Source organism: Phoca vitulina, unplaced genomic scaffold (genome assembly GCF_004348235.1).
Source record: "Phoca vitulina isolate PV1807 unplaced genomic scaffold, GSC_HSeal_1.0 scaffold2, whole genome shotgun sequence".
NCBI classification, from domain to species: Eukaryota; Metazoa; Chordata; class Mammalia; order Carnivora; family Phocidae; genus Phoca; species Phoca vitulina.
This window is the reverse complement of record NW_022589705.1, coordinates 244,210-258,262: the sequence shown is the minus strand read 5'-3', so window position 1 is coordinate 258,262 and position 14,053 is coordinate 244,210. Positions and strand designations below refer to the sequence as shown.

The 14,053-nt window shown below is 36.7% G+C and overlaps 1 protein-coding gene across 2 annotated transcripts in view; it reads right to left on the bottom strand.

The window, feature by feature from the left end:
• The window catches only part of RNF115 (ring finger protein 115), a 64,989-nt gene that overhangs the window by 34,307 nt on the left and 16,629 nt on the right, over positions 1-14,053 (bottom strand). Inside the window, exons 1-3 of one of the 2 annotated variants that reach the window (XM_032419967.1) lie at positions 12,645-12,695; positions 11,720-11,771; positions 8,939-8,996 (exon numbers count right to left, since the gene is read on the bottom strand). In XM_032419967.1, the coding sequence (XP_032275858.1) occupies positions 8,939-8,996; positions 11,720-11,771; positions 12,645-12,654 (120 nt within the window). In that variant the 5' untranslated portion in view covers positions 12,655-12,695. Of the gene's footprint in view, positions 1-8,938; positions 8,997-11,719; positions 11,772-12,644; positions 12,704-14,053 lie in introns of those variants that run through there. The other variant, XM_032419961.1, reaches the window with a different exon arrangement.

Below are 14,053 nucleotides of genomic sequence, written 5' to 3'. Positions count from 1 at the left end.
ATTTCATTGTGGTTTTAACTTGCATTTCCCTAATGATTAATGATGTTGAGCATTTTTTTTTGATGTTGAGCATTTTTTTTTGCATGCTTATCTGCCATCTGTGTATTTTTTTTGATGAAGCAAATTGTTTAAATCTTTTGTCATTTTCGAAAAATGGGTTCTTTTCTTATTATTCCATTTTAAGAGTTCTCTATGTAGTCTGGATACAAGTCCTTTATGAGATAAATGATCTGAAAACATTTTCCACCAGACTGTGGCTTGTCCCTTCATTCTTATGAAGACGAGTAAAAGTTTTTAATTTTGATGAAGTCCAATTTATCAATTTTTCCTTTTATGAGTCACACTTTTGGTGTCATATCTAAGAAATCTTTGCCTAACCCAAGGTTATAAAGATTTTCTCCCGTGTTTTCTTCTTCAAGGTATAAAAAGTTTTACATTTAGGTCTACTATCCATCTTGAACTAATTTTTATATATGGTTTAAAGCATGTATCTAAGCTCATATTGTTGGTACTGTGAATATCCAAATGTTTCAGCACATTTAAAAGGCCATCCTTTTTCTCCTGGACTGCCTTTGTACCTTTGTCAAAATCAGTTGTAAATAGTGTGTGTCTGTTTCTGGACTTTGGGTATTCTGTTCTTTTGATCTATCTTTTTGACAATACCACAGTCTTGATTACTGTAGCTTTATAATAAGCTCTGAAATCAGGTATTATTAGTCCTCCAATTTTTTTCTTCTTTTTCTGAGAAGTTTTAGCTATTCTACACACCTTGCATTTCCATGTGAATTTTAAAATCTGCTTGTCAATTTCTAAGTTGACTGGGATCTTTATGGGAATTACACTGAATTATAAATGATATCCCAACAATATTAAGTTGATCCTGAGTGGGACATATTTCTCCATTTATTTAGGTGTTCTTCAATTTCTCTAAGTAACATTTTGTAGTTCTCCATGTTCAGATCTTATACATCTTTTCTGAAAAAGTATTTCATATTTGTATACTACTGCAAATTATTATTTTTTTAAATTTTATTTATTTATTTTGAGAGAGAGAATGAGAGAGAGAGAGTACATGAGAGTGGGGAGGGTCAGAGGGAGAAGCAGACTCCCTGCTGAGCAGGGAGTCCGATGAGGAACTCGATCCCGGAACTCCAGGATCATGACCTGAGCCGAAGGCAGTCGCTTAACCAACTGAGCCACCAGGCGCCCTGTAAATTATTTTTTAAATTCGATTTCCAACTGTTGCTAATATCTAAATATATAATTGATTTTTGTATGTTTTTCTCCTGTAACTTTGCTAAATTCACTAGTTCTAATAGCTTTCTTACAGATTCCATCAGGTTTTCAACATAAAAGATCATGCCAACTGTGAATAGACAGTTTTACGTCTTCCTTTCCAATCTGGATACCACTTACACATCTGTCTGTCTCTACCTATCTTACCTTATTACACTGGCTAGAACCTCCAAAACAATGTTGAACACAAGTGATGAGAAAAGACATCCTGGTCTTGTTCCTGATCTTAGTTAGAAAACAATGTGTTTCACCATTATGATGTAAGTTGTAAGATTTTAGTAGATGTACTTTGTCAGATAAAGGCTGTTCCCGTCTATTTTAGTTTGCTCAGAGTTTTTATGTGTCTGATGATGTCAGATGGTTAAGTGTCTGCCTTCAGCTCAGGTCATGATCCCAGGGTCCTGGGATCGAGCCCCACGTGGGGCTCCTGGCTCAGCAGGGAGCCTGCTTCTCCCTCTCCCTCCCTCTACCTCTCTCCCTGCTCATGATCTCTCTATCTCTGTGTCTCAAATGAATAAATAAAATCTTTAAAAAAAAAAAATTGATGTTAGGGATGTGAGGGTGATCTGGCTGCGACATCTGTCACCCCATTGATAGCCAGGGTTGATTCGGCTGATCTGGCTGGCTAGGCAGGGGTCCCCTTCCTCCCTCACCGCTCCACGTGCATCCCTCCTGAAGCTGCGCGCTCGGTCGAAGAGGACGACCTTCCCCGACAGAGAAGGACCGTTCTTCGGTCAAGGGTATATGAGTAGCTGCGCTCCCATTAGAACCTCCAAAAACTGATGTTAGGGGCACCTGGGTGGCTCAGTCAGTTAAGCGTCTGGCTCTTGATTTTGTCTCAGGGCATGATCTCAGGGTTGTGAGCTCGAGCCCCAAGCTGGGCTCTGTGCTGGGCATGGAGCCTGCTTAAGATTCTCTCCCTCTCCCTCTGCACCCCCAGACAAACATGTGCACGCTCTCTCTTAAAAAAAAACTCATGTTAGATTTTGTCAAATGTTTTATCTGCATCCATTGAGATGACTGTATGGTTTTTACTTTGTAGTGTACTATGAGTTACGTTGTTTGATGTTGAACTAACATTCAAATTATGAACTAACCTTCCACTCCTGAAATAAATCCCATTTGAGCTTGATGTCAAACCCTTCTTAGATACTGTTGGGTTCTATTTGCCAAAATTTTGTTTAGGATTTTCACATCTATGTTCATGAGTGGATACCGGCCTACAGTTTTCTGTTCTTGTAATATCTCTAAAAAATATTTTTTAAGTTTATTTATTTATCTATTTAAGTAATCTCTACACCCAACATGGGGCTCAAACTCACAACCCCTAGATCAAGAGTCACATGCTCTTCCGACTGAGCCAGCCAGGTCCCTGCTAGAATTTTATTTTCAAAAAATGTTTGAACACAATTTCTTAACAAGTCCATCAAGATAACTAAACCAGGTTTTGGCCAATAAATAAATTTCCAAAAAATTATATAATTTTTATTATTTTTATTTTCAAATTTTATTATTTTATATAATTTTTATTTTACTATTAATTATATAATTTTATTATTTTAATATTTATAATTTTATTATTTATTTTTATTATTTTTATGTAAATTTTCACAAAGTATACCATTTTGGAAGATAATTATATGGTTACTATATGGTTATAATGGCTGTAGAAGCATTCTACCTTTAATCTGCCATTGGTAGCAGAGTTAAATGGGATTAGATTAGCAGCTCCAACCACCTCTTTATCTTATTTTGAGGTGTGTGTGAACCCAAAAGGAGGATAACTCTTGATCCTTGGTTTTTAGATACTGGAGACCGACCTTAAACTATATCTTCATCCTGAGAAAGGCAGTAGCATTTATTGGCAAACAGGCAAAGAAGTGCAGGGGTCCCATTTACCATGGAAACAAAGCTTCTACTTAGAGGTAAATGGAAAGTTGAGTAAAATTATTGCTAAGAGGACAATTTAAAAGACCTATACTTTAAAAGGTCTGTCTCCAGGAAATAGATTTGTTCAATAAATTAAGGAAAAATTAGAATAATTTTTTAAGAAGAATAATAAACTTCAGAATGATTTCGAGGAGCAGAGAGGATAACTGAAAGAGAAGTAAAAAAACATGCTCATCCTCAAATCAACTCAGGGTGCTTGGAATATAAGACTTAAAAGTAAATGGAGGGATACCTGGATGGCTCAGTTGGTTAAGCATCTGCCTTTGGCTCAGGTCATGATCCTAGGGTCCTGGGATCGAGTCCTGCATCGCCTCTCCCTCTGCCCGCCACTCCCCCTATTTGTACACACTCTCGCTCGCGCTCTCTGACAAATAAAATCTTTTTAAAAAAATAAAAATAAAACCTTATTAAAAAATAATAATAAAAGTAAATGGAAATGCAAAGGTTTATAATATACAGCCTAGGCAAGAAAAGGGCCCTGAAAAAGAAATCTCAAGACTATAGTTGCAACCATGGCAAATTCCTAAATTTTACCAAAATATAGAGCTCAAATGCCATTCACAAAGAAAAAATATGACGTACACCCCGATTCCCCCAGTAATATAAACACTGAGCCATTAACAATCTCTTGAAAGGCACCTTTTCCCAAATGAGTTTAAATTTACAGCCCATGGACTCTGGGCAACTGCACTCGCTGAACAGAAACCGGCAAGGCTGACACCAAGAATATTTTGTTTTATCCTTTTTCTTTCAGTTACCATTAAGTTTGTGGTCTTTGCTAATTTGTGGTTATTGGTGTGAACCTATATGCACTCAATTATGGAAACAGAGTTATTTTTTCAACAACTGCGAAAAGCTCAGGAGTTCTACTTGACATTTCCAAACGGACTGGATGTGAAGCAGGTACCATGAAATGAACTCTTTTAAGTCTTCACACTAAAAAATGAGACACACGAAAGATCTGGTTGAATTTTTCAATCCAGGTTGCAACTGCTCAAAGAAGCCAAACTCTACCTGGCATCTGAGTGCAAGCCCTCTGGCTGAGACTGAGAATAGCAAACAGGTAAAGGATGGTTAACCTGGGTAAGGACGGTTTAAAATCTTTAACTTCTTTTTACTAGATTGAATCATTTAAAATTGCCATTTTTGGGGGATGCCTGGGTGGCTCAGTTGGTTGAGTGTCAGACTCTTGATTTAGGCTCAGGTCATGATCTCAGGGTTGTGAGATCAAGCCCCACGTCAGGCTCTGTGCTCAGTGGGGAATCTGCTGGAGATTCTCTCCCTCAGCCCATCTGTGCTCGCTTGCCCAAGTGCACTCTCTCTAAAATAAATAAATCTCTTAAAAAAAAACATAATAAAATTGCCATTTCTGTAGGTCAAAAATAGAATATCAACAATTTTGTTTAGTTTAATGTAATTTACTTTATATTGTTCTTTACCATTTCAGAGTCTTCTCCACAGGTCCCAGGAGCACACAAAAAAGAACAGAGCTGGTACTGGAGACAGTCCTTCTTTATGAAGGTAAAGGCAAAACTGTTCTTACATATTACTGATCTCCCCCAGCTGTGACAGTCACTATTCCCACACCCCTGCTAACTTCAGGCTTAAATTACTAAACCCAAAGTGAAAAGGGAAGAATCAGATCTCTCATTTCCATCTCTGACCTCTTCATTCATTCCTCATTACTCTTCTCTACCAGAGGAGTGATGTATCTGATTGGTGAGTGGCAAGAGCCTGACATCTGCTGATTCACCATTCATTCATTCATTTCTCCAATGGATGGGGTTCACGTATTAGGAAGCTACACAAATTCAAAAGAAACAGTTCTGAGTATGAATGCCTGCTCCGCAACCTCTAATTCTTAGGTGAGTCATCCTATATAGACTTAGGATGTCCATTTGGCCACAGATCAATTATGTTCTCCAATATGGTTGAATAAAGCTAAATTTTTATTTCCATCTGGCTTCTATATTTCTCAATGTGTTCTAGATTCAGAGGTGGAGGAAAGAGATACAATCAACAATGAACTATCACATATAACCAGACATGTTTAACATAGGATAACAGTTTAATAAGTACAGTACAGACATGAAACAATATGAACTCATAAAATTTATAATTCTTTTAATAAAAAGAAACAAAAAAAGATTTTTTACATAATCCTAAATAAATGTTAAAAAGCAGAAATACAATATGGTATACTGTGAATATCTCAAAAAAGTAATGAATCATGCAGGCAAAAAATGTAAAGTATTATGCAAAGAAATAAAGCTAAAATAATGAGAAAACAGATTTTTCATTTTTTAAAAAAATCTGCTTAATATCGTTATAGTATCTTTTGGTACCAATGACTCAAGACAAAACCTGAAAGGAAATGTGTAGAGAAAAGGAGCTCCTGGAATACTGCGACTCCAGATGTTTTTAGTACCTTTTTATTGTCATTATAATGCTACATCATGTACCAAAAGAAATTTTAAATCAATAAATCTAAATCAGACTGCTTCGAGCACCCTACCCTCCTGTGTATACTGGGAGTTCTGGGTCCAGGAAGCCATCTATCTTATTTTCTGCTCATCGGAGGCAGCAGCCGCAAGCCACTCTTACACTGAAGTGATCCATTTAGGTAAGCTGAGAAGCAGATCAGAGGTCTCACTGGCTCCAGGTCATGGTCAGAAGCTTTCAAGTAATCAATGAAACCCTCAGGTAGCCACGGGCTCAATTCCCCAGGTTACCACCAGGAGCCTCAATACAGCAATGTCCTTCCTCTCTACAAACTGCTAGCAACATTTTTAGATTCATTCTCCACTGGCCCTCACACAATACTCAAACAAAACTCCCATTTAACTGGAAACCCTCCTCCCACCCTCAAACAGCTTCACCCACTCTCTCTCTCCGAGACCCACTTAATAAAAAAATTTTAAAAATACTGATTTTGTTAAAAGTTTTGCTTGGACTAAGCCTCTTCTAACACATCTAGTATTTTAAGAATTCAGCTATTAGTAAACAGAAAATAACCTTTTCTCTGTACAAGGAACTCTGGCTGAAGAAAAACAGAACAAAATTCAGCATAAGCTTTTGCTGAAATTATAAACTAAAATATGGAAAAGGAAAATAACTTCGGTTCCTATTTATAATTTTTTAAGTGTTTTATCCAGAGACATGAATATAAAACCTTATAGCTTATGAATATTATTGAGATAGTTTTCCTCACCTCATTGCGTATCTGAATTCCATCTACCCTGTAAGGCTCCAATACGTGATGCCTTGTTTTAACTTCCCCATGAGGGAGTTTTACCTTTTCCATGAAGTTTAAATAATGGCTAAAAATGTATTAAAACTCACTGCATGGCAGGCACATTGGCCTACATACCTAGGATGTGTTAATTCATTTAATCCACACAATCCTATGAGGTAGATATTATTTTCCCCAATTTACAGACAAAGAAACAGAAGCACAAAGAGATTCTAAGTAATTCTGCCCAGGTTACATAGCCAGTTAAGTGGTGGACCCAGGATTTGAATTCAGGCAATCTTGTTCCAGGCATACTACTATGTCATTTGACCTCTCTCCCCTCCTAAACACTCCAGTCTTCCCAGAGGCCGCAGCCTACCAATCTCTCCCTTCTACTGTACTTGTTACATACGCCCCACAATAAGCTTATCACATTCTCTGTATACTCTGTTGTTTTATTTGCTTCATATGTGTTTGCACTTGTTGCCCATCTAAATTATAAGATCCTTGCAGGCCAGGCAACCATGACATTTGCTTCTTGTCCCTACTTCAGCAGAATGCTGTGTATAAAACATTCAGCTAAGAAGCTGACTGATTTAAATCCCTGGCAATTTCTGTATCATAAAGACAGGGTTTTTTTCTATCATTTAAATGCAAAATATAATTTAAAAAGGAGCAAACTGACATACTCAGGCATGATGACAAGGGAATTCTACAGAGTGAAAACTGGGCATAATCCTGCCCTTGCTATAAACCCTAAGGGTAATGAAGCCACAGGCTATGATTCAGCAAAATTAACACCTGAAGGATAGCTCATGCCACCAGTGACAGATTTAGCAATACTAAAGTTAGGAAAATGACTACCTATATTTATTTTTCTTAATGCATCTCCCCCGATGAGTCATATCTATAAAACTGACAGACCAATGTTTTTCCATTTCCTAAGAGACTTACATTTAAAGAAAATCAGATGAAGTTTCTTCAGCATATGCATAATCAGTAAGCAACAATCTGTGTTATCAGGAATAGCACACACGGGGAAACACATACTAAAATCAAAAAGGCTTCCAGGCCTGGCAAGCATAATAAATTTTAAATAATGTTTTTCAATCCATCAAAACAAGAAAAATAGGAGTTCAAAGACATGAAAAGTCTTGCAAAGCACACTCTGATCGGCCCATGTACTAAGGCACTTCAGAGTTAACCAAAAAACTTAAAACTGGATATTAAGAAGTACACAGACTATAAGTAAAAGAAAATATCCTTAGTAAAACAGGAATTTTACTCAAACATTTCATCAAGCTTCCTGACTATAATTCTAACAACATAAAAATCTGGGGGACTACAGGTCTTAAGATAATTTTCAGAGGATAAAGGAGAGAGGATTAGGGTTTTATGGGCTTCTTACTGAACACCAATTGTCCAATGCACTGCTAATAGTTTTACTTTACCCACAAATAAATAAATATCAAAAAATTTTGCTAGCTTTCTAGGCAGCTGAGATTTCTCTGGAAAAGGCTAATGTGATCATGAAACACACACACACACACAAATCATGATTATGGGATTTAATATTTTTTTCTTTTAGCATCTGTTAGCTTTCTAAAGCCAACCAAGTTGTGTGGCAATAGAAGCAAAAGCAAACCAGTGTTTCTTGTAGGATGAGATAGATGGTCTGTCTTTTTTATGGGCTCGAAATGATTAAAAACAGCATTTAATGCCACTTACTTGTACACTTAAAAATGGTTAAAATGGTCCAAAAAAAAACTAAACAAGAGATTTTGAGTCAATGAATGAAATGAAAAAAAAAAAAATTATTCTGAATTTAATGTAAAATGGTATTCCAAGATGCAAACTAATGCCTTATTTTCAAATCATAGTTAAGATTTTTTTCCCAAAACTGTGAATGCTACATTACATACAGAATTGGAAATTAATTATAGGTCCCACCTTGAGATCTGGAAGGCAAGTAAATACCATATCCTTAACCTGGCCCCCAATTCCAATCATACCAAACCACCATGTTTGTTAGAGGCCATCTCTAAAAACCAGTACCTCTGTGTAAAGCTGAATGGTGACTTCAATTACAACTCATTCTGGCCTGCTCTTTACTTGGCTGTCACACCACCAAAGCAGTCTATAGCACTGTTATTTCACAAACAACACAAGCTTTTTTTCTTCTCTCACACAATATACACAATTAAGGAAGTAGAAAACAGAACTGAAAACACCACCAGGTTTAAAACAACACAGATCAAGGAGTTTCGTCTCTCTTTTGGTTTACCAAAAGTAACATGCCAAAGGCCCAACTACTAAAAACACAAATCTTTCTAAGGGCTACTCTTGCCCACATTTTTCTTATACATTCTGATGTTTTGCTGCACTGGGAGGTGAAAATCTGTCATGGTTTTAACATCCACCTACTACATACAGAATCCCTACAGCCAAAGGAAAACTTACCTCTGCAAAATGTGTTGATGTGCTATTGTCTATCCGGCTGCCACCACCACCTAAAAAACTGAAGAGAAAAAGGAATGAGTACTGATTCTATTCCTAGGAACAAGCTTCCCTCCCAGAAGCTAAATATAGAATGGTATAATGAGAACAAGGCCCAATAAGGAAAAATAACTCATCCCAACGTGACACCTACGAAGGAAATTATGAAGAACTGGCATGTGGATTAATCTATGAAAAATATTGTAACAAACTACAAAATCAAGTACAAATCAAGTGAAAAATTGGAAAGATGGGCCACCACAGAGTAGGAAGAAGGAACTACAGCCAGCAATGCAATTCAAATTTGACCTAGCAAAAGAAGAAAAACATTTATTCTCAAGGAGGCAAAGAAATAAAACAAGATTCTCAAAATAATGTTTGCTAAAAAATCATTCAACCACCAGGTGAACACAACATTTGAGCCTACTTGGGAATGATTAAATATAGTACTATAAGGGGTCTGGTACTATAGTTAGCACATTATAAAAGATCTCAATAAATATTTTTTTCTTGATAGTTTATCCTATTCTTTCATTATCCTACCCATCCTTCAGGGCCCATCTCAAATGCTACCTCCTCCTTTTCTGAACTCACCAACCAAATGAGGATCCACACCCCTCTGCACTCTGACTCTGATTCTAAATTCCACCTTATTATAAATATCTAGAATTTATCTCATCCACTTCTAACCCTTTCCCTCCTTTCGTAAATATAAATTCAGGGCGCCTTGGTGGCTCAGTCGGTTAAGCGTCTGCCTTCAGCTCAGGTCATGATCCCAGGGTCCTGGAATGGAGTCTTGCATCCGTCTACCTCTCCCTCTGTCCCTCCCTCTGCTCATTCTCTCTCTCTCTCAAATTAATAAATAAAATCTTAAAAACATATATATAAATAAAAAACATATATATGTATCTATAAATTCAGAGGGTAAAGACTATGTTAATACCACAAATATATGTAAAGTGTTTATTGTGTGTCAGACATTATACAGAGCACTCATCACTTTTGAAAAACCCTGCAACGTCACACCATATATCGATAACTTGAAAATAAAAGTTGTTGAGTTAATACTGAATGTGTAAATAGGGGCGCCTGGCTGACTCTTGTCAGTAGAGCATGTGACTCTTGATCTCAGGGTTGTAAGTTCAAGCCCCACGTTGGGTGTAGAGATTACTTAAAAAAAAAAAAAAATGTGTAAACAATAAAATAACTACTCCTAAAGACTAGGGAGAAATATTAGATCCCATTGTTCCCATGAAATCTGCAAAAAAAGAGAGTAAAATGGCTAACATTTTGTGGGGACAGGAATGAGAAGAATCACAAGAACTACTAGTTATCACTTTTACTTCAAGAAACACAAGCCTATGAACAAACATGTACACACACTCACCCCAAATACAAGTCTACAAACTACTACAGATAGCTTTCATTTTCAGAACACCAATCCAGGCATTGCGCTCAGCTAATTGAGGAAACAAACACACTTTGGTTAGTCTGAAACCAAAAGTGAAAAAGCAAAGCTAATGCCATTTTCTATGTAGTGATGCTCAGGCCTTATTCACTAATTAGAAACCATTAAACACTTGCATTTGTTTCAGAAGTTAAAAACATTCAAATGTAGAACAAGCCCAGATGTACTGGTACATTTATGCTAAATAAGTAAATAATTCAACTACCACTGTGTACCCATTTTATTGCTCAAGCCTAGACAGGCTTCCCAGGCTCCTTCCTGCCTTTACTACATTGTTTCAGGGATTCAAATATCCTTGGTAATTAAAGCTATCAACTCTATCTTTATAGTTCTGCTCCCCTTGAAACTTCCTCAGCATTCCCTTTCCTTCAAATTCCTCCATATTTTAAGAGTGACAGGGCTAATCATAGAGGAGGGATAATAAAAACAACCACATTGTTCCGAGAGATGTGACAAAACTTAAGAAAACTTACAAGATGCCCTTCTGATCAATGTCTAGTAGCATATGGAGCCCATTATCCAACATTTACCTGTAAGGACCTCCTATCAGTAATTTTTACCATCCACTACTTACCATTGTAATCGCTAAGTATTCAAAAATCAGCAAATGTTTATGAACTTAATAGAAAGTGAATACCATGCTACCTCTAAGATACTGATTCTAAGAAAGATTTCTTCAACCATTTAAAACATCGATCTTTCAAAAGACATAAAATCTGTACATTTGAGCATTTGCTACTAATAGCACCTGTACAGGTCAATCTTTGGCCTACAAAGGCACAAATAAAAGAATTAAATCAAGTGAAAGCAGGATCCATAAAATTCATAGTTCCTTTCTAAAAAAAGATTCATCCTGCAGGTAATCACTATCTGCATTTATAACCATACTTTGTACACAGGGCTAAAGAAACCAGGATTACTACTTAAAAAACTTAGGAAAAAAAAAAAAAGTCCATTAACTGCCTCCCAACAACCAATATGCTCTTTATTTAACACATGCAGAACACAAGGGTTTGCAGTAAGTATTTGATGCCATTATAACAGCATACATAAAAAGCTGCCCCAAGTTAGCATGCTATTCACACAAAATTTCTCATTTCACTGTCATGCTAATCTTACAGGTTTAGAGCTGGTATTGTTATTTAAAACCAAGATTATTAGATCACCATGTAAGTGTTCCAAACTTGATCCCATGCCATATACTGCCCCAGAAGCTCCAGTTCATTTATATATATATAATTACCACTCATTAATAAAGTTAAACTAATAGTACATACTGTAAAATGTGTAGTTTTTCCTGGTTGTGGAAGCGACCTTCAACTTTAGAGTCTGCCAACAGCAACAGTAAAGGAATTATTTACGTCCATTAAAATCTCCAAAGTCCCTCCAAGATTAAAAGAAGCTTCAGATTACAGGTTCTTTTAATCCAGTCAGATTTCTTCAATTGTCCAACCAAATTATCTAATCACATAGCCACAAAAGAACAAATGTGCCAAAAAAGGCCATCCTACCAATGCTATTCTACTTTTTATTAAGTTTTTATAGTTTTATTCATATTAACCAAGAAGTATTATAAAATACTGTCACCTTCAGAAATAGTTCCCCCTTTTATGGGTTTTATATCTTTAGTAAGACCAATGAGAGCCAATCTCAAGCATTATGAACCCAATTAATATTACAGCAATAAGATGGCGTAAGTATGACTGCAATAATTTTATTAAGAATAAGGATCCTAAGGCTTCCTCAAAGCAGAGTACTAACTCAGTTTCCCTGGCTAGACCAGCCTGTTTACCTTATTAGATAGATATCTTTGTCAGAAGTCACTCCCGAGCCAACCAAAGAGGTATAACAGCGATTTACCTTTAGGCAACAGAGTGGTCACTAAAAACCACCCAATAATCTAAAGGGACACCAAAGACTCAGAAAATAAATGAAAATTTACCAGATTTACTCTGATATGGATATAGAGGTTTCAAAGGAATGCCACACACAATCAGAAGCAGTGGATCTCATCACACCCACTATCAGATCACATCCCAAATTTTCCCATTTTTTTATTACCCTTCCCTCTTCTTCCCTCTCTCCCTCTTATGCAGAGAGCATAAGTTTTAAGACAAATTTCTTTCTATTCATTCAGCTGATGCTGATAGAAAATAATTTGGTTAACAGAACGCCTGATTTATTCATGAGCTTGTACAATACCTGGAATCATCTGTCACTTCTTCAATAAAGCCTGATTCACATCTGGGACAAATATATTCCTATAAAAGAAAGGAAGAAATAAAAGTCTTTCATTAGAAAGCTAAGCATACGGTTTCAGAGTAATATGCAGCATACAAGCTGATGCGAAGAAATGTTACATGTACTTGCTGATTCCAAGGACAGTTTTTTTTATTACACTCTGGCAAATAAAGAATTCGATAAGAAGTTCGCAGAATGGCTTCCTAAGCAGTTCCCCCCTGGAGATCTCCCACTGAGAGGAAGAATGTCAGATTTTTGTTTTTTCATTTGGGTTGATTTTTTAAAAACTGGAATAAATTCATGATCTAATTTTCTCTTCAAATCTAATGAAAAATCTCCACTAGTTATCAGAACAGTTTAAGATTATAAAACTGATGGGTACAAAAACTGTTATTTTTTTACTATATACATGTAGAAGACACAAACTGAATCACAGTATAAATCAACTGGCAGACTAGGAATTTACAATGAAGTTTTACAGTATTTCTTTTTTTTTTTTAAAGATTTTATTTATTTGACAGAGAGAGACACAGCGAGAGAGGGAACACAAGCAGGGGGAGTGGGAGAGGGAGAAGCAGGCTTCCCGCTGAGCAGGGAGCCTAATGTGGGACTCGATCCCAGAACCCTAGGATCATGACCTGAGCCGAAGGCAGACGCTTAACGACTGAGCCACCCAGGTGCCCCAGTTTTACAGTATTTCTAATCTATTTTTTGACTACCAATGGTTCCAAATAAAAGTTAATATTCCCAGGCATTTAACAGAAATATTAATTCGAATAACTGGAACAATTCCATTAAATCAGCTTCTATTTCCTTCAGTACCATGAATCTTTCTTTTAAATAAATATCAAGCATTGGCAGTGATAAGAAAGAATACACTTAGGGGCACTTGGGTGGCTCAGTCGGTTAAGTGTCTGCCATAAGCTCAAGTCATGATCCCAGGGTCCTGGGATAGATGTCGGGCTCACTGCTCAGCTCAGCAGGGAGTCTGTTTCTCCCTCTGCCCTCCCCCCACTCATGCTCTCTCTCTCTCTCTCACTCTATCAAATAAATAAATAAAATATTAAAAAAGAAAAAGAAAGAATACACTTTAAGGGTGCCTAGGTGGCTCAGTCAGTTAAGCATCTAACTCTTGATTTCAGCTCAAGTCATGATCTCAGGGTGGTGAGATCAAGCCCCCAGCTGGGCTCCACATTCTGCATGGAGTCTGAGTTTCTCTCCCTCTGCCCCTCCCCCAGCTCATGCACTCGCTCCTGTGCTCTCTCTCTCAAATAAGTAAATCTTAAAATAATAATAATAGTAATAATATACTTTAGAGATTGCCTTATCATACTTTTATTTTTTTTACCATCCTAAAGTATTTTATTTAT